This window comes from Colius striatus, chromosome 20 (assembly GCF_028858725.1).
Source record: "Colius striatus isolate bColStr4 chromosome 20, bColStr4.1.hap1, whole genome shotgun sequence".
Lineage (NCBI taxonomy): Eukaryota > Metazoa > Chordata > Aves > Coliiformes > Coliidae > Colius > Colius striatus.
In genome coordinates this window covers 8,342,406-8,363,420 of record NC_084778.1, presented here as the reverse complement: position 1 = coordinate 8,363,420, position 21,015 = coordinate 8,342,406, and the positions used below count along the sequence as shown (strand labels likewise).

Genomic DNA, 21,015 nt, shown 5'->3' with positions numbered 1-21,015 from the left:
ATTTGCACTCAATGTAGTGTTTTGAGTTTTCTTTCATTCAGTGGGAATAAAAAGGGCTCTTGCAAAATGCAATGGCACATAGGTTAAATGGGAAAGAATCACAGCGATGATAGGAAAAGGATGATGCTGCTGAGCTTGATCCAGTGTACATATAGGTGCTTTGAAAGGTAGGAAGAATGATGTATAGTTGCGTTTGAACATGACATGAGGGTTTTGGTTTGGGAAGACCTCTGTGTGTTCACCTTGTCGTACTGAACAGTGGCTGATGGTGCCGAAGAGGGTTCTCGGGACCCGCATCATGGGGCTCGAGCCGCAATTACAACAGAGGGGCGGCAGAAGTTGCTGCCGTCTGCATTGGTGGTTCAGTGGTAGAATTCTCGCCTGCCACGCGGGAGGCCCGGGTTCGATTCCCGGCCAATGCAGTTGCCTTTCGTTTTGTGATTGCTTTTTTTTGGTCTCTTTACTCCTTCCTTTTCCGCTTCCGCTCCAGCCACCAAACCCGCTTTAGCTGTACCCGTGTGCCCCCGGCGCTCCCCTCGCAGCGGGCTGCGGGAGAGGCGGGCGCGGGGCGAGGCGGCGGCGCGGGCCGGACAACATGGAGGTGTAAGGAGGAGGCGGGGGAGCGCGCGGGGACGGGCCGCGGCCGCCACAGCCCCGCGGCCGCCGCAGCCCACGGCCACCTCCCCGAGGCCGCGGGGGCAGCGGGAGCGGGGCCGGGGCTGGGGGTGCATCCCGGTGCGCCTGGCCGTGGGGTAGGAGTGTTTCTGTGTGGGCCTGCCTGAGCTGTGCGTGTGAGTGTATCTCCATGGGCCTGCGGGTCAGTGCGGGGGTATGTGTGCGCCTGCCTGTGGGAGTGTGTGTGGGGCGGGTACGTCCGTTGGCCTTTAACACCCCTGTAACCATCCTGATGAAAAACTGAGGGGAGTTTGTGTGCTTTAAACATCATGCTGAAGCATCTGTTTGGGCTAAAGGTATTGTGGTGACCCTCTATCCCACCTCCTTTCTTTCTCTGTGTCCGTTCTGCCCTGGGAGAGGTGAAACGGGACCATTGGGTAGATGATTCGTTGTAGGAGTGAAATATACTGGAGAGATGGAGAAATCTGACTGGGTGCACAGCAGCAATTGCAAACACAAGAGGCCAGGCAAAGTTTTGGCTAGTGATAGCTCAGGGCAGTTACCCAGGCTGCCAGCTCACAGGTTACCACTCCACACAGCAAGTTTTGTTACTTTCCTACACTGACACTGTGCGTGTTTCTGCCTTGTTAGCATCACCTGGGCACAAAACACCAGGGTCTGTCCTGTTTGAAGCTTAGGAGCTTCGTCCCATCAGCTCTGAGGGGCAGCTGTGTGTGTGTGTGTACACAGTGCTGGTTCCTAATGAACAGCCCAGAGGATGCACGTCCCGTGGTGTGTACGTCAGCACCCACCGAAGTCAGATGGGCTGCTGAGGTTCATGGCTTCAATGGATGCTTTATTGCCTTTAAAACTTATGTACTATTACAGTTAAACCTCCTATGGTTGAAACCTTAAAGTAGATAACAAATGAGACACATCCACTGCAATATGGGTTTGTATTCCTTATGCTTCACGTGAGTTGCAGCCTGTGGGGAAATGAGCTGCTTTTGCAGTTGTACCCTGAGAAGTGCTGTGGAACACAGACACAGGCCCAAGGCTGCTGCTGCACATGAGGAAGGAGAGGACTTGCACTGCTGAGAAAGGTGCTTTTGGTACCATTATTAATAAGTACAGTGTTGCTCATACGTCCCGTTCTTTATTCCCTGGAATATACTGACTTAGTTCAGTAGTGTTGCCTCAGTGCCAGTAGGAAGGTGGCTCTGCAGCAGAAGGTCTAGAGGCTGAAGCTCTGAGCGGAGGTGTGTGTTGTTTGCACTGGGAGGAACAATTTGGTCCATTTTGCACTTGTATTGCTGTTGGAATTTAGTCTTCTTGATCTCATTCCTTCTGTCTGATGGCCTTCATAGAAGGATGCTCTGCAACTGGGTAAACCTCTCCCTTCTTACCATGTGAGGAGTATGTCATGAGAGGAAAGAACCTTCCAGTGGTTTAAATACACGACGTATTTAAAGCAGTAGATTTAAAAACTGGATGTGTCAGTGATATTTTCAGTCCTATACTAAGATATTTCTTGATATATGGAAGAGACCTTAATAATATTTTGGTTTGGATTAAAGTTTGGGCAAGTAGGTTGTATTTAAAGATTCTAAGAAGTGTTCATATACCAGTATTAAAAGGCCTTTTTTTTCCCTTTCTGCTTAGGTCTTAACCTCATAAAAATGAAACATCATGTTTAGTTGACTAGTAAGAAATGTGCATTTATAACAAGTGATTTTATAGTAGTTTTTTATAATGTGTTCTTTTCTGAATGAAAACTCGATGGTTGATTAATGAGAGGTGGGACTGAAGAAAACTGTTTCTGCTTTATAATTCCCCCAAAGGTTTTGAAACTGGTGGTGTTTGTCAGTTTGTGGTTCTGGTGTTTCAGCACAATAAAACTGTTGAACATTTGAGACTGGCTCATGCACTATATGCAGTTTTAGAATTGAAAAAAGGTCTTTTTCTAAGTGACAAAGTGGGTTTTGAGTTAAAAAAGGAGTCATTTGTCTTTAATTCCTTAACTGCAGATAGGTCTCAGCCTGGTTTACACGATGGTGTATTTCTCCCTTTGGCTTAATTAGCAGAATAATTCCCTATACCATTCTTCTGTAGCATTGTTATTTCTAACAAAGAATGTCTTTGATCCAAAGGGATTTCTGCAGTGATAGCCCGAATGCAAACATTCTGAAGAATTGCATTTCCTTCACAACAGAAGCTATATGGTTTGTAAAACATGAATGAAAACTAATGCGTGTGTGAGCTCACTTGCTGAAGTTTCACCCGAGTCAGCGAAATGGAAGTCGAAGTTCATCTCAGCGTATTTTAGGAGGTCCTTTTCATTTAAAAACAATGATAGAACCTGTGGAAGTTTGTGGATGAATTTAACTCGTCTGACAGTGATGAACGTGACAGTTCTATTCAAATGGGTGTCGCTGCTTAACAATACATTGCACCTTTTATTTCCATAAGCTGCTGCCCAGACCTGAGAAAAGCCTTTTTTTTCCTTTTGTTGGAAACTTGCTGTTGTTGTGGCTACTGGCTGCTCAGCAGAATACGTTGTTCAGGGAATACAGGATGTTCTGAGTCAGTTTGTCCTCCCTTTTCAAAGTTTAAAGGTATAAAATAACTCTGGTAGGGATGGAGGTGGGAGCAGTCTGAACGTGTGCTCGTCCCCGAGGTGGGCAGTGAGCCTGGCTTCATCCCGACCATCAGTGGGATGGTGGTTGCTGCTGGGAAGTGGGAAGCTCAGTCTTGCCCTGCTAATGAAGGAGTGGCCACATAAAGGTTCAAAGAATAAAGAGGAAATGCAAGAAGTTGGGGGTTTTTCACTCAGTGCAGTGTGTGTGAGTGGAGTGCCACGTCTGTATCTCTGCACACGTAGGCACATGGTACTAAAAGCAGTAATTGCATTCTCTTTTTCTCTGTTCTTGACTAATAAATGGTGTGTGATCTGAATGGCTCTTCCTGTCAGTCTTCCTTCAAATAAAACTACAGGCCCCTAATTTGTCAGGAAGAGGCAAGGCAGTTTGGTTTTGGTTTGCAAAATGGGGTGACTGAATGGAATCTCAGGGCTGAGTAAGAAAGGTTCTGTTGTGTCAGTGTATCACTGTGGGGCAAATTGGGCAAAATGTGTCTTTATGTAGTAATGCTGCTAAGAATATGGGAAAATATTTTCCAGTGGTGACAACAACTTGGTATCTGCAGAATCACCAAAACCAGATCTCTTTGTGGTTTTCATTTGTTAGAAGACCTATGAAAGCAGTGTCTGTTCTTTTAGAGTCTGTGACTCAGCAATGAAAAGTGGTGGACTCTTTCATTTGGAACACAACTTAATTATTTACCTTTTTCCTTTTAGAAAAGATGCAAATGCTGCATTGCTGAGTAACTTCGAGGTAAGTTTCCCTGTGTCCTGGTTTTAAGCCAGCAGTTGAAAGCTGTAAGCAGACACTTGTAAGGTGGAAGCTGTCATTGGCAATCAGCAAAACCTGGATGTGATACCCACCCCGTCCTTTTGCTCTGTTATTAATAAAACAGCTTTTGAAAGAGAATCTCCAGAGGAGGCCTCACCAGGGCAGAGTAAAGGGGGAGGAGAACCTCCCTCAACCAGCTTTGGTCATGGATGTAATTTTTTTGAGTGGTTTTAGTAGCCCAAGTGCTTCATTTTATTGCTGGAGCTGTTTGATCCTTGTCTGAAATAAGTTTTGAAATGTTTTCTCTTGAGCTACATCTGTCTGTGTATGACAGAGCAACCATCTGGTGACAGAAGAGCTTTAGTGAGGTACCTAGAAAGAACTGTCTTTCCTGGCATTAAGCCTCTGTTAAACACATACTATTGCAGTACAGAAGGCAGCAAGAGAATGTTTATTTCAAAATCACCTCTGGTTCCTTCTTTGTTTGCTGGGACATTTGTTGCAGTTGAGGTATTACTGCCTGCTCTAACAGGGGTGTTGGTCATCTGGTGTGAAATCTGTAGGTGTCTCAAAGGTATGGTCCAGAACAAGGAACTGCAGAACACACTTCTCATGCTCCTCAGTCTGAACTTTCTCCAGCTGAGTCTTTGTTGGTGAATGGTCCATGTGTGCTGAGAAACAGCAAAAGGAAGTGGAGAAGGAAGTGACTGATGAGAGTGCTTATTTCTCCTGTCCCTTTCACAGCAGTTGTCGTGCACACAACTCTTCCCTGCAGTGTCTGCAGCTATAAGCTTTCAGGGCATGGCTTTTCACTGCTTTTCAAAGTACTAACTCCCCCCTAAAATACCAGTCTCCTTCTGTTTGCCCCCCCTTTCCAGTTGCAGTTCGACTGACATAACCAACATTTTCATTGTCCAGATGCCTTTGTGCACAGAAAGTAGTGTTTGAAAGTTTTCAGGACTGACCTGTTGTGTGTCCTGTGGCTACAGTTATTCTGTGAGCTTGGCCTTGTCATTTTCCATCTGCCCATATGTCACTGGCTGTATTTCCTTCAAATATGTGTTAGATAAAAGTTCATAGCTTTTCAGTTTTGCACGTGAGGGCTGGCTATTGGTCATTGATGCCCAGGCTGCTCCTTTGTCACAGAAGATGCAATATAAAGTAATTACAGGATTAGTAGCTGGCAATGTTCTTGTTTCTCACTGTCTGGAAAGGTCTGTGTTTTATTTCTGTGGGATTGTTGGTTTATAATGCCATTGGATCTGGATCTTGAACAAAGGTAGTTAGAAATGAGGGAATAAACAGCAAGAAGTTCATTTGTGGTGGTTTTTTTGATCTGGAGCAAAACATCTGAAGAAATGCCAAACTATTCTCAGTGATGGCCAATGATAGGACAAGGGGCAGTGGGCACAAGCTGGAGCAGAAGAGGTTCCAAAGAAACACAAGGAAGAATTTCTTCAGTGTGAGGGTGAGGGAGCCCTGGCAGGGGCTGCCCAGATGGGCTGTGGAGTCTCCTTCTCTGGAGACATTCCAACCCAGCTGGATGAGTTCCTGTGTGCCCTGCTCTAGGTGGTGCTGCTCTGGCAGGGGGGTTGCACTGGATGAGCTTTCCAGGTCCTTTCCAGCCCTTGAGGTTCTGTGACCACTCTGATACCAGATCACTTTTCCAATTCTGGGGCAATTCCAATTGCTGGGGCATTCACCACAGAGTGCTTTTTTGTGGTGTTTGGTTGATAGGATTTTGCACTGTTCAATGTTCATTGTGTCCTCCTGATGTAAAATATTCCCAAATGATCTAAACCACTTTCATTTCTTTTCCCCAGGTGTTCCAGTTACTGACTGATCTGAAGCAGCAGCGCAAAGAGAGTGGGAAAATGAAGCAGAGCTCTGGACAGCAGAATCTGAACACAATCATGTATGAAGTGAGTAGCACAGTGAAATTCCTTTGTGCTCAAGCTGGAGTGATTCACATCCTTAGCTCTGTACCTTAATAATCTTGTATCAAATTTCATATATCCAAATCCAGTAAAATACTTCATGTGCCACTTTCCTGTGGTCAGTTTATTCAGGTTGCACTCTGTGCCATCAAGGCAGAGGCATGCAGCTGCTCTTATGAAAATCTATCACCAAACCAATTTAACACCCCCATCCCTCCCCCCATTTTTTAACTGATTTTGTTTGTGGGCTTGTGGGGTTTTTTTATCCCAAATATTCTGTCCTTTTAAGACCTCGGGACAAACTTGCTGTCAGCTGATGAACAGTGGTGCTTTGTAATCACGATGCCAAAGCTGAGGCACAGGCCACATACCATGTTTTCTTTTACAGAATGAAATCAATAATTGCCAACTAAACTTTGCTGTTCTTTTGACAAAAAACAACCCCACAAAACCACCTGTACAGAGAGCAAGATCAGCTGGAGGCCAGCTTGGTACTAAATGCTTAATCTCTTACTGGGAAGAACTTTTAAAGTTGTCTAATACCAATATTAACGTTTGAAATCTCTCACATGAGCAGCTTCTGTCAGTGACCTGTTGTGTCTGTGTTGGAACTGTGTGAGCAGCACTGGGGAAGCAGTTTGCCTTTGCTTGCATGAGTAATCCCCCCAGGCAGCAGAACTACTCATGTGCAGAAGATTTGGCCTAGGCTTTGTTTTTGTTTTAGTTCTGGCATTGTTTGAAAAGGTATAGAGTTGTAATTCCTAACACAAAATCTAATTCAGATCTTTATGGGGACTGACAGCCTCTTCCTTTGCCTCATCAGAACAGCTGAGAAAGGCCCTGTAAGTGTATTTTGTCAGAATGTTCTTCCCAAGTCTGTCCCTATGAGCTCTGTGCAGGCTTATGTGCACTGGCACTGAGATAAGCAGATAAAGGTTGTGGAAGCATAGCTGAGCTGTGCTGTGCTGTATGTCTGGCATTTGCCTTGATTTGAAATGGGCAGAAAGTGACTAAACTGGGAAATAAATCATTCCTACTAAATAATTCTACTACAGGACAATATAGTGAGTTAATTTCAGTCACTACTGGTGAATAACAACTTCATTGTATCTGAAGAGGTCAGACAGGGCTTATAGAAGGGCAGGTTGTCAAACACCTTAGTGTGCTTTTAAGTACATTTCTCAGTAGTCCAAAGGAGCTGATCCTTAAGAGTTGCAGTGATTCCTATTTCATCAACACTCGCATCTGTTAAGTAGGATGAATTATCCTGTGTTGGTGAAGTCTATTTTCCTTTCCCTTACATTGTTAAAGTAACAGATTTGAATGGAAATACACTGGCAATACATTTTCATACTTTCTTGTTTGCCATACTGACCTTGTAGCTCATTTCCCCCATTTTCTGTTGCTCTCTGCACTGTGAATACTGATTCAGTTTTTCTGGCTCCTGATTTTTCAAATATAAACATACAGTTTAAAGATCTTCTGAGAAAAATACTGAAGAGTACCACAGAATTTGATGGATCTTTATCATTATTGTTACGGGTGGTCTGTGCATGTGGAATCTGTTGTACCACACGTGTCTGTATCTGCAGTCTGGTTACTGTGTCATGAGTTGGTTAAATCAGATGCTTTGAAGCTTTATGTCTGACTGTGTCCTATCAACAGGTGAAGATTTTCTTCATTCAAAGCAAACACTGACAACACTACCTTAAATCCTTCAGTTGCTGATACATACAATTCAGACAGTGCAAAGATTACCTTGACTTTTCCACTGATGCCTGTTATTTCCAACTCTTCATTTTGGGATCCAATCCAAGCAACATTCAGGAAGATTCTAAGCTATTTCAAGTGAAATCACAGCTGTGAACTGGAATTTGTGGGGGCTTTATGCATTATCTGTCTGCTCAATGTTGTGTTGTTTTAAATAGAACAGGCACATCTAACATCTGCTGCAAAAGTGAGCAGGGATTGGTAGGTGTTACATGTGAAAAATAGAGCAAAGATAAGTTGTCTCAAGTCAGAGAAACATTTCTAGTACTACAGTATTCCCTTGGATTTTCATACCAATCCACTTAACCTGCTTCCATGAACTTTAAGGAAGCCAAATACACACATAAAGGACAAAACCAACTGTAGATCAGAGAGCTTAACGTGTCATTCATGGGTTGGCAGTGAGAGTATCCCTGGCACCAAGCACACAAAACCTTGGCAGGAGGTGACATGGCTTTAAGGATGATCAGTATTCAACTTTTTTGGAAGTGATACTGCTTTAAAAGCAACAAAAAATAGACACTCCCCCAGCTGCATGTCTTGGTACCTTTTTAAACTAGCTTTGAATCTCTACATGTTTGTTGGTTTTAAAAAGGAAAGTAACCCTGAGTGATGCTGTTCACAGCTGTGATGTCCTGATCACAGTCACCTGCAGTTATTTCCAACCAAAGAGGCAAATGTCTTTCACAAACAGCAAGTGTTTCTGCAGGAGGCACAGATAAAAATCCCTCCTTTCTTGTGCTCTTCAGCATGAGACTTTGGGCTTTGAACAGATCAGATAAAGGGTTGTTCAAAGCCATCAAAGGGATAGTCAAAGCTGTGATTCTCACCTGAATGTATCAAGAGCTGGCTGGGCCATGGCACTGCAGAATGAGTTCCCTGAGGCTTTCTGGGGAAGTACCAATGTGGTTTACATAAACCTATGGTTACATGTTGCCTGTTTCTTACTCTCTCAGCAAATACCAGTATAGTCTTACTGAAGACAGAAGGTATGAATGATCTGTCATCTGTGACAGCACTTCCCACTGTTGGAAATAAATGAAGATACCAAAGCCAAACCCCAAAACCTGAACTGACTTTCCCAGTTTTTCTGAGCAGTACTGAGGAGATTTCTCAAAGCCAGCTTGTTTCATACACAACCAGTAAAGCAAACAGCAGCTGTGAGATAATGTGTGCTTGCTTTCTGTCTGTTGCAGACACTGAAGTACATTTCAAAAACACCCTGCAGATACCAGAGCCCTGAGACTGTGAGGGATTTCCTTGTTGCCATGAAAGCCCATAAGCTAACCAAGTAAGTACAGATATGCCTTTGAATGTAAGCTCATGGCAGTGAAATACTGATCCCCATATTCACAGTGTGATAATCTGTCTGGTGTTGGTCAATGTAATTCAGTATTTTTTGCCATTATTTACATAAATACACACCAACCCAGCTTTTCCTTCACAGGTGACTGCATTGCATGGAGGTAGGAAGTAAAGAGAATCTTAATGTAGATGTGTGGGAAAGGATGTATTCTGCAGTTAAGTTTTATGTGGCTCTGTGGACTCCAGCTGCTACAGGCCATGTCTCAGGGTTATGCTCTCCCCTTGCCATTTATGGAGCTCAGGTGTTCACCTCTTGTGTTGTTTTGCACTGACATTTCTGTGCACTGGATTTCTGAGGTTTATTTTAGTTACATGTCAGTCAACCTGTTTCTCCTGCTTGATGTGAAACAACTTTGTTCAGTCTGTACAGGGCAGCAGTTTAGGAAGGCTGAAAAGAAGCCAGTGGGGGTTTAAAAGGCAGATTAGGACTTTTCAGAAGTAACTGAGTGAATTGGATTTAGGAGTCAAACGTTGGGGTTTTGGTTGTTTGTTTTAAAGCTTATTTCTAAACTTCTGAGCAGAAGCTCAGGGTTAACTCTTACAAAAAGGCAGGAGAGCTCTGCTGTCCCATTAAAATACCTTCACTGCATCTGCACCCCATGTGGGGTCTCAGAGTGAAGTACTAAATGATGTTGGGTCATAGTGCAGACAATTCTGCTGCTGTCTCTGTCTCCCATAGTGCCCAACTGCTTTGTAGAAGTTCTACCCAGATGTTTGCCTTCCCATGCCTGCTTGTTCTGTGAGCCTGAACATAGCAGTGCTGCAAAGGTTGGATAGTTACAAGCTTTAAATGAGCTCTTTGACTGTTTTCTTTGTTATAGATGCTAGGAAGTGCCTTAGGTTTGGGTATCACCCTTTCTTGTCTTTTTTCTCTCAATCAGTCTGTAAGATAAGCAAGAGAATTAGTCCCAAGTCATTTGCTTTTGCATAATGGCAGAAGGGTGAGAGTGAAGGACCAACCACTAGTTTAGGTCACAGATTACCACATTTATGGCTTATCAGAACTCAGATTGGAATGACATGCCTTAGTTGCTTGAGCATCCTGTACACTTTTACTTAGATGATGTATTTGTCACCTGGTAAAGAAGTTGCCAGCTCTGCATTTGCCACATACTATACAGTATAAGAGACAGAATTAAGTGTGATCATGGTACTTCTGATCTTTTCCATTCAGACACTTCAAGTTGGAAGCATTAGAGCCCATCTGGCAGCCTCTTCACACCAAAACACAGGAAGCATATGGTGTGCAGTTACTACATAGTGCACTTGATGTTAAACCACTTAAGACAGTAATGCCTCCAAGGAAATTCTGAATTACACTTTGCTTCCTAACCAAGATCATTTCAATGCTGATGTGATGTTAAATAAATGAAAACCTAAAGGCTTTAATCATTTCCATTCTGTGGGGTGGAGGTGGTATTTGCATAAAAGACTTCACCAGAGATTTTGTTCCAGTTATCTGGCAGAGAGCTTTCCCTTTGAGAGGAAGGAACCTGCAGCATTTGCTCTCCAGGGCACTGCTTACATGCTCTTGCTGTAGTGACCTTTCCTCCCACAAAGAGTAATGAACCCCAGAGTCTGTCTGCTGCTTCCTTTCTGGGAAGGGCCTTCAAAGATGTGCTCTCTCCCTTAATCTCTTCCCTAGACATACACTGTGTCTGCTGGTAACAGTTTTCTGAAGGTATCTGAGTTGATTTAAGGTTCATTGATGTTCGTCCTCAGTGAGGGCACAACAGCATTTTCTTGTTGCAAGAGGAATAGTGAATCTGGTTAAAAGGCATGACTGGTTAGAAACACACAATCACAGAATCTGAAGGGCTGGAAGGGACCTGGAAAGCTCATCCAGTGCAACCCCCCTGCCAGAGCAGCACCACCTAGAGCAGGGCACACAGGGACTCATCCAGCTGGGTTGGAATGTCCCCAGACCCTCTGCTGTTTAAAGTCCGTGTTGTGACTCTGCCTCTAATCAAAGAGGAAACAATTAAGCAGTGTCTTAATTAGGCTCAGCAACTTCGTGTCTAATACAAGGATTTCAGGCCTTTGAATAAAAGGATTTGCTGTATCTAAAGCGGTGTGTTGAGCTGACTTTCCTTGCTGAGCATGTTATTGCAGCACTCAAGCACTAGGTTGTGCTGCTGCGTGTGAGAATTGCGAGGTGTTGCGAGACCAGACACCATTCAGAGAAGCACCATGAACTGAGGCAAACAAAGCCTTTAATCGTGTGAATTCTCTGCCCTCCTTCCACAGACCTGCAGTGCTCTCCGTGAACGATGCATTGCTTGTCAGGCAAAAATGTTCTGGCTCCGGTTCGAGAGGTGATGGCATTGTGCTGGCAAATGGTGCAGTTCCTGTAAAATCACCTCAGGTCCTTTCTGTTACTGCTGATATCTGTTACTCAAAACACCAGGTTAAGAGTCCAGCCTATCTTTTCTACTGATACCCATCCATCTTGTGATGGGTCAAGACTAACATGTACAAGCAGTGTCACCATTTGGGCAGTGTCATCATTTCACAAGGCTGCCTTGCTGGAGGAAGCAAATTCAGAGACATCTAAACATGTTTATCACTGATACAGTCAGTAAAGCACAGACTTTCTCCTTGTCATCAGCTGTTTTGGTAAAATTGAACCTGTTGAGCTGAGATTTGGGGTTTTTTAATGAAAAGCTCTGGACTGAGATTGTAGTGAACTTTATTCTTACCTGTTGAGACTTCAGGCTTTGGCTAGCAGCACAGTGCTGTGCTTGGAAGTACAGTGTGCCACTAGCAGCTAGTTTTCCAGTTTTAGTCCCTGGAATGCTTCCTGTTTTGTCAGGTAGAGCAAACAGCATTGCATGAAAAGAGCATTTATTAAGCTTGCTCTCAGTCATGACAACGAATTGCAAGCTAGCTCTGCTTGTACTTTTTCCTCTTACTGGTAGCCTGTGTTAGGTCTAATTTTGGTATACTCAGCTTTCCAATGACTGTACATAAGTTTTTTAAGTGGGACATTAATATTGCCCTTTTTTGTCTTTAAATCAACACACTCAAGGCAAAGTTGAGCTGGAAATCACTAGTACTTCCAGAAAGTATTTTCCTTCATTACTGCCAAAATCTGCCTGGACATGTTCCTGTGCCCCCTGATTGAGAGGAGCCTGCTTTAGCTGAGGGTTGGGCTGCATGGGCTCTGCAGGACCCTTCCAACCCCCACTGTTGTGGGATTCTGTGAGCCCTGCAGGGAAGGCAGCCCCTAAGGTCTGCATGGCTGTCCCACAGAGCAGAACAGCTGCTGAGCAGCTTGGCTGGCCATCCCATCCCATCCCATCCCATCCCACCCCTTCCTGACTCCTGCTGCACTCTCTGTGAGTTCTCATGATGGACTCAGGACTGTAGGATGCACCTCTAGTAATTTCAGCTGGTGATAGAATACATGCTGATGTATGCTGCTGTTCCTTGATGGTTTACCTAGCCATAAAACCCATACATTCCTGAGGATAAAGTTGCTTCTGCAAGCTCAGAGTTATTTTAGGGGATTTTGTTAGCTCCCTGTGCTCTGTGTTGGTGCTAATACTTTGCTTACCCATGCTTATAGATCTCTTACTAGAAAAGCAAAGCATGCATGCATATATATTTACATAGAGTTTAGGAGTTCAGTAGCTAAAAAGTGGGCAATACCAGGACAGGTAATACAATGTTTTGGTTAAAATATAAATGCTGCAAATGTTTCTCTCACTGCTGCCACAATATTGTCCATTTTACCTTGCTTGCACAGCAGTATGTAACTGTTTCTGTTGGGTTTTAGAATCTGTGAGCTTATATGCAGTGTAGCAATGTGCTGTGTGTTCTGCCTACCCAGATATGCAGAATGATCTTGAATACAAGTCAGTGGGGGTTTTTTTTTGTCTCTAGGACATCTGTTTTGGTTGTAGAGTACAGTGCAGTGATCTTCCATCCTCACCTGCTGCTGTGTGTACCATCCCCTCAAACCTGTTCTCATCTCCCATAACTGCACATGTTTTTGTCTCAGCCTGAGCTTTCTGTGTCTCAAAGCCTACTCCACATCATTTTGCTCTGAAATGCTGATCTTGTCTCCAGCTGAGTCTCTGATACTGCTGGACATGGCCCAGGAATGGGGAGGCACCACTGCTGAGCTCCCAGCAGTAGCTGCCATTTGGGGGTTTCTTACAGCACAAACAATTAAGTCTGATTAGTGGAATCTTGCTTTGATATGAGAAAATGGCTTTGAGCCATTGCTGTCTGTTGTATGTGTTTTCTTCAGTGAGCAGCTCTCATGTTCCAAACAGTGTCACTGAAATCTAGACAGTCCAGAGAAATGACAAAGACTTACTTTCTTTGGGCAATTATGCTGCAAACATTCTTCACCTTTTGTTTAGATGTGTGGGACAGTTACCCTTTCTGTTCAATGGTGTGAGTATAAACATGCACACTGTAGGAAGTACAGATGGCTTCATCTGAGTTGGAAAAAGATTGGTTTGGGTTTTAGATGTAATGGAGCTTGAACTAAATTCAGGCTTATCATGTCTGTGCCCATGCAATTGCTGCAGCCAGCACTGACACTGATGCCTCTGCAGGCTTTCAGTGTTTGGCTTCCTTCAGGCTTATTTCTGAGGGAACTGTGGGTGTTCTGATTTGTGTATGTGCTAGCAAGAGATCACAAGTACACAGAGACTCTGACCTTCTCAGCCAATTTTTGGTGTCAGTGTTAGGAAAAGGACAGAGCCCCAACTCACAGTGCCTGCAGTGCCACCCTGCTGGCTGCCAGCAGCAAGAGAGAGTAACTTTGCTTTTAACTTTGTATTTGGAACGGGCTAAATGAATGAACAAGTTATTGCCTTTTGGCTGATGGATTGTAGGTTCTTAGGTGTGATAACTGTGATTGTGTGTTCATAGCAAGAGGGTCTGTGATCTTCAAGTGTTCAGTGTTTCTGTCCAGTGTTTAGCAAAGTACCAGTGCCTGTTCACTCCTGCTCATTCAGTGATGACCCTCTGCCACCTTAGACTGGAGATGGCAACAGCAACGTGTGGAAACACACAAGTGCTGTGTCTAAAGTACCCAAACAATCACAGCAATTAAACCACAGTACAAACCCAGCCAGGAGCTAAACCATCAGGAATGTGTGTGCCTCTTTCCAGTCATTTTGGGGGATCCTCAAATGATGTGGTAACAAGGGTTGTTTTGTACTTTGCTTTTAAACAGAGCAGAGAAGCTGCAGTTGCTGAACCACCGACCTGTGACAGCAGTAGAAATACAGCTGGTAAGTAACAGTCTTCCTGCCTCTTCAAAGCTTGAATGGAAGCAGCTTTAACCTCAAAGATGGGTTGAGTAATTACTTTCTCCTGGTCAGTGATTGAATGTATCCCTTTACCTTCATGGTTTGAAACTCGCCTTGCCTCCATGCCAAGACTGCCCTAGAGACTTGCCCATCTCCCTCTCAGTCAGTCTCCATCTCTGTTTGCTTCAGTGTCACACATTGAAAATGTCTGATGAAGTCAGGAAAGGATTGCAAGACAGACAATATTTAACCTGAGTCCCTTTGTTGCTGCTCAGTAATCGAGAACTTCACTCTGTGGTGACATGGCTATTCGATGGCTCTTGTAAAACCAAACACTCTGGAAAGGAGCAAGGAATAAATGACAGGGAGCTCTGAGCAGTGATGAGGAATGAGAAGCTGACAGGAACAGACTTGCTGATGGAAAGTAAACATTGTCCATCTGTCAGATATCATTCTGATGTAAAGAGGGATTGTTGCTAAGTAGAAGTAGGTAATTACACTCTCTGAAGTATCTCCTTAGGATTACAGAATGCTGTGGTTATAAAGGAGTTATTATAATAAGGATATTGTTGTAATAAACATCTCTTGCATTAAGAGCATCTGTTTGCAATCTTATCCTGAAACCAACCTCTAGTACCAGGATCCTGTTTTGCCACAGCACAGGGAAGGATTAAAGATGTACCAGTAGCACTATTTTTCTTTCATAGCCAAAGAACAGAAATGATAATGCTCAAAGCATCTCATAAAAGGTGCTTCCAGCTGAGGAATTAATACTTTAGTTTGTGACTGAAGGGATCAGTGTCCATCACCAGCCCAACCAAGTGTGTTACACTGTGAGTTTTGTGTAGAGAATTGTCATAAGTGATGATGTCAGTAGAGCCTGTCTCACATCTCTCTCAGCTTTGTGTACTAAGACAGATTTATTACATTGCCATATAAGCAGTATATGATCTGGTTTTTTCCCCACTTCTTTACACACAATAATCTTACTGCTTTCAGGTAAGAGTCTGGTTTTGTCTGTATCATCCCTTGTTATCCTGCCTCATCCTCATTGTCTTACATATCCATTAAATATTAAAAAGAAGTTTCCTCCTGTGTCGTGTTTGAAGTCCAGAAGGCAAATACAACAAATGTATGCCTTTATATTAGAAGTCAGGTTCCTTTAGAGTGGCATCCTTTAGACATTCCAAGGTTTGGAATATCCAAGTTATATAAAACTCATTGCTGAAGCTTATCCAGATAATGAGATTTCCTGTAACCCTTCTGTAGTGATCAAAGGCAGCTTGGGAGAAGTGTAACATCCATACATTGGGGAATAGCCCAAATTTATACTGTCATGGAAGTATTGGGGTTGCAGTTACTTCTGTCCCATTGTGATACTCCTGTAATTCTCAGGGCAAGTCTCTCCAAAACTAATGATCTCCAGGTTAGAGTAATCCTGTTGTAATCTAAAGTTACAGGTCTATGAGCAGTGTGTTACAGTGGCAGGACATTGACTCTTTCATCAAGGCACATCAGAATGTTTAGAGCTCAGTAGGTGCTATGAAACTGGGCAGTTTTGTGAGTGAAATACAGGGACTAGGGGCAACATCACAAAAGGATTTTGCTGCATTGAATCATTTGGAGTGTTGGTGGGGACAGAGCAAAGAGATTGTGGCAGTGCAGCATGTTTGAACACACCAGTTGTGTTCAGTTTGTGTGATGGGTGAGAGATGATGGGTGAGAGACAACTCACAGAGCAGTGAATGCCAGGTCTACAATTTCCTTGATTCTCTTTTCATGGAATTTCCCCTGCTGCTCAAAAGCTTTGAGTCACTCCTGGAAGTGAATCAGAAAGAAACAGTGATGACAACTTCTGACTGCTTCATGTCATGCAGGCAACTCAATCTCAGGTTTTAAAAGGCTTTAAACAAAATGCCAAATCAACCATATCTCTGTCTGTCACTTGCTCAGAGGGTTCTGATGTCTCAGAGATGTACTCTGTGCTGCCTGGCCATGGAATAGGGTCAGATTTACCCAGCATCAATTGTGATAAAATTATCTTTGAGCTAAAAAGCAAACTCATGTCGTGGTCTCTTGGTCTGGGGTTCCTTTGTGAGGCTTTGTGCATGAATTGCTGGGATTGTTCCATTTGTCTCTTCTGGACTCTGTGTCAGGATTTATTTTCAAACAACAATAGCAACAAAGAAAGAGCATGAAATTCATATCCCACAGGGTAAAACACTGTACTCATTGCAGCTCTCCTGACCTCCTGTTTTAATCTTTAGCATATGTTGTTCCTGGCTTAGTGATTCATAAAAGGAGGGGAAAAGGGACAGTGGTGGTTTAATCATGACAGTGGTCCAGCTTCCCTTAATGCCAACTGTGCTAGGTTAGAAGATTAGACATCATCTTCCTGAATGAACAAATTGCTCCAGCTTCTTCTCTCTGAATGGTAAAGCAGATTTTAATTCTGTGCTCTCTTCAAACTCGAGCCTCCCACCTCATGGTATGTGCCCTGCATGACAGCCTTGGCAGTTTATCTCACTGTGGAACAGAAAACAACAACATAAAGTGTTCCACTGGAAAACAGAAGGCGCTGGAGGATTTAAACATTCTCTGTTCTCAGCAATAGATTTAGCTTCCCACTTGGCAGCCTTGTTTAATTATCTCTGGGGGACACTAATCCCATCATTCAGCCTTTTACTTTATTGCTTTTATATATGCTTTTTTCTTTTCTGTTAGCATGGTGGTGATGAACTATTTGAAATTACTGCTTAAAGGAGGAAACAGCAGTGATTGTGTCATAAAACACATCTCCTACACTGAAGTTCAGTTATGTGCTTGACAGCTTTAGAAGTGATCAGAACCCCTATTTCCTTTTTCACTCTGGGAAAAATGAACTGCAACTTTTAACCCACAGGTTGTTCTGTGATGCTGGGCTTTGTTACCCATTAAATATTGCTTATCCTTGAAACAGTTTCTCTGTTCTTTCAGAACTCTTTAGGTTTCTTCAGTGTGGCTTTGTTTATTTTTCTTCTAAATTAAATCACAGAGTTACAGAATCTCAAGGGCTGGATGGGACCTGGGAAGCTCATCCAGTGCAACCCCCCTGCCAGAGCAGCACCACCTAGAGCAGGGCACACAGGGACTCATCCAGCTGGATTGGAATGTCTCCAGTGAAGGAGCCTCCACAGCCCATCTGGGCAGCCCCTGCCAGTGCTCCCTCACCTCAACAGGGAAGAAGCTTTCCCTCGTGTTTCTTTGGAACCTCTTCTGTTCCAGCTTGTACCTGTTGCCCCTTGTCCTGTCATTGGCCATCACTGAGCACATCCTGGCTCCAGCCTCCTCACACCCACCCTTCATGCATTTGTAACCATGAATGAGGTCACCCCTCAGTCTCCTCCAAGCTCAAGAGCCCCAGCTCCCTCAGCCTTTCATCACAAGGCAGATGCTCCACTCCGTCATCTCTGTGGCCCTGCACTGAACTCTCTCCAGCAGCTCCCTGTCCTTCTGGAACTGAGGAACTATCTATCACTAACAATCACTAGCAAAGGTATTTTGGGTTGCAGGTGTCAGAAGACTGTGTGAACATCTGTTGAATCTACAATAAGCCTCTGAGTGACCTTCTGTTTCCCTTTACCTGTTTACCATAAGGACATTTTCATTTGTGTCTTTATCTGTGCTCTCAGTGCTTAATTGTTGATTGTTTTCCTTTGGCATGCTGCTTTGCTGCTTCCCAGTTGCTCATGTTTTCATAAGTTGCTGTTTCCCTGAAGAGTGAGAGAAATGAATGTTTTTTAAGTAGCTGTGATCCTTTGAGGTCCTCAGCAAAACTGAAGCATCAGCTTGAACAATTAGCTGTCCATCCTGCCAAACAATGTGTGTCTATCAGTAGCTGCTACTATGAGAGCTGGCAGTGAGAATGGCTCAAAGGCAGGGAGAGGTGAGCCCTTGGTGAGTTTGCTGCAGAGGTGGTTTCCTTTATGTCCTGGTTATTTGCAGTGTGGGTGCTGTGTAAGGTACTAAGGTTCAGGTAACCACTCTTGGGTTGTCTCATTTCCATTCTTGCATGAAAGCACAGGTCTAGAAGAGAGATCTGCACATGAGGTAAATGAAAAGCCTGGCTGAAGATACTGATGTGTAGGTTGAGAGAGGCTTTAGGAGAAATGAGGGAGGAAAGCCTGTTGTGGATGTGGTGTGTTCCCTGTAAAGACAGCAGTGCCTCATTAGGGAGTGCCAATTGTAGTGGTTAACAATAGAGCTCTTTTTGGGTCTTTTTTCCTTCAAATAGTGCAGAGTTCCACTGTGTAAAATGCTTTGTAATGCACTCAGACTGTGTCTTGTGTTCACTGAGAACATTATTTCCCATTTAGTCAAGTCCTCCTGTCTGGAGCTAAGGAAGGAAGAAAGTATGGATCCAGTGACTACAATAGATTGTTTTTTGACCTGCAGATGGTGGAAGAAAGCGAGGAAAGGCTAACAGAAGAGCAGATCGAGTCCCTTATCCAGACAGTCACCAGCATTCTTCCAGGAGACCCAGCAGAGCAACAGCCAGACCCAGCAATGGCAACTGAAGGCAAAGGTGGCCAAGCATAGGAGGCACCTCACCAAAGCTGGCAACAGCTTCTGCAGAGGAGAACCAGCTACTGTTTTTTCTGCTTTTTACTTGATATCAGTTTAATCTTGTGCTGGACATATCTGTAACATGTGTTACAATTGGAATGACTGAGATTTGAGGAGGGAACCAGTTGTTCACAGGAAAGCATGGAAGAAGACACCATTATTTAGGCCTTTTGTCTTGATCAGGGAGGGTGTAACTGGACTTGTAATGTGGCAGTCAGAGAAATTATAGGGCACAAAATCTGAAGCTTTTGGGTTTTTTCCATTACCCATGTAACAGCTGTACATTTGAATAGGCTTAAATACAGCTGGCAGTGCTCTAATTATCACAGCAGTGCTCTAATTATAATTGCTTTCATATGCTTTTGAATTGCCCAACTGGTTTTCAGAACACGGTCTGCAAGACAAAGCCAACTGCTAGAGCTGTTGGGAGCAGTGATCAGAACACAGCTGGGTACCAGAACCTCTTCATGTTGGCATCCTGGAAGTGAGAGGATCTGTTGGTAAAGTTGCATCTGTCCTGCAAGATGTCTGTGAGTCCACACTTGGTAAGAGTCCACTCCAGGTCAGCAGCTCAATTGCCACTGGAGTCACAGAACCACAGAATTGTTGAGGTTGCAAAAGACCTTTAAGATCATTGTGTCCAACTGTTCCCACACAGGGCACTACCATGGCTACCACTAAACCCTGTGCCTCACCTCCACAGCTCCATGGCTTTGGAATCCCCATGGATGGGGACTCCAGAGCTGACAACCCTTTTGGTGACTGTTTACACTTCCTGAGCCTTAGTTGTGCTGTATATGAAAGGGAATGATAACTTCCAGCATCTGGGTGATTCCTGATCTGCATTTCTGGGGTGTTTCAAGCTTCTTTGATGTTTGGAAAGGAAATTACTGGAAAACACATTTGGTCTCTCTTAAAGATAAGTTATCTTAAATACCTGCCAAGGCTGGAGACTTTTTGACTGGTAAGTGGAGTAATAGACAGGGAAAGTCCTTAATGGTGTTTGTGATACATCAATACATGTTTTTCCTTCTAAATGTGCAACAAGACAGGAGAGATAAGCAGATGATGTCATGGAATGATGTGCAATTAATTGTTGAATTAGCTGTTTTAGTCTTAGCAGTCATGGATGATGTTTGGCTGCCATGGCCTTGGGCTGTGAGTGTTTGTGTTCTTATCAGTCTTCTTCTAAACCTCAGTTACTGAAGCATGTCTTAGGCTTAGGAAAAGCAGATGGAACCAGCCTACAAGCAGCTTTAGCCAGCAAGAATATTTTAACAGAGCTCTGAAGCTGGATATTCCATCTGGGGATTTGCTGGTGGTTGTAATGGATTCCTGCTAGCATCTGGCTGTGGTGTGAGACAGGGACTTGGGCACTTGCTGTTGTGTTTGATGTTGTCTGTGTACATGGATGTTGTGCAGGAGCATCCTGTGACTCAAGGAGAGTGTGGAGGGGGCAGCCCTTGGTGTCATCCCAACGCCAGGGTTTGCAAAGGACAACTTGGGGATGCCAGAATAGGCTCTTCTGCATCAGGGAGGTCTTGGTGTTGGTGTAGGGAAATCCCAATTCATGGGCCCAAGTGAACTCCCTGGTAGAGCTGATGTGGAGGATGTGGGCAGGGAGCTGGGAGGAGTGGGGCAGGGAGGAGGCAGCTGAAGCACCACCAAGAGATGAACAAGTGGTGAGTACCAAACTGAGCATCACACCTCTTCCTCACCTGTGAGAGCCATACCTTCATCTGGGCAGTGATTCTGCCCCTGGTTCCTCATGATGCTGCTGATGCCATCTGTTGAGCCCAGGGGTTGGGATCCCTGTTCCCAGGGGAGATCCCATGGAAGGGTCAAGGCAGGCAGGGAACTGGTTGTCCTTAGCTCTTCACCAGCAGCTTGCATGCATCCAAGCCACTCCACCCCCCTCCTTCCAGCTGAGCCCAGGGAATGCTCCAGAGCAGCCCAAAGTACCCTTTAAAACCATGAGTAGTATTTTATAACCTTCCTAGAGAAAGGAAGGTCACGTTACCCCTTTGCAAAGGGCTGCTCTGA

At 44.1% G+C, this 21,015-nt stretch overlaps 1 protein-coding gene and 1 non-coding gene across 3 annotated transcripts; both read left to right on the top strand.

Annotated features, from left to right (window-relative positions):
- Nucleotides 1-351: 351 nt before the first annotated feature.
- TRNAG-GCC (transfer RNA glycine (anticodon GCC)) lies at nt 352-422 on the top strand. Its single transcript has one exon. It is a non-coding gene; the product is annotated as a tRNA-Gly (tRNA).
- Nucleotides 423-489: 67 nt separating this feature from the next.
- CRCP (CGRP receptor component) lies at nt 490-20,041 on the top strand. Of its 2 annotated transcripts, none has more exons than XM_062012424.1 (6): nt 490-603; nt 3,971-4,007; nt 5,849-5,947; nt 8,929-9,023; nt 14,292-14,349; nt 18,802-20,041. In XM_062012424.1, exons 1-6 carry the CDS (start codon nt 596-598, stop codon nt 18,943-18,945), a joined length of 441 nt encoding a protein of 146 aa, XP_061868408.1. In that variant the 5' UTR covers nt 490-595; the 3' UTR covers nt 18,946-20,041. The 2 variants fall into 2 exon arrangements, with proteins under 2 accessions (XP_061868408.1, XP_061868409.1); XM_062012425.1 differs by lacking the exon at nt 490-603 and adding an exon at nt 2,838-2,944.
- Nucleotides 20,042-21,015: the final 974 nt, after the last annotated feature.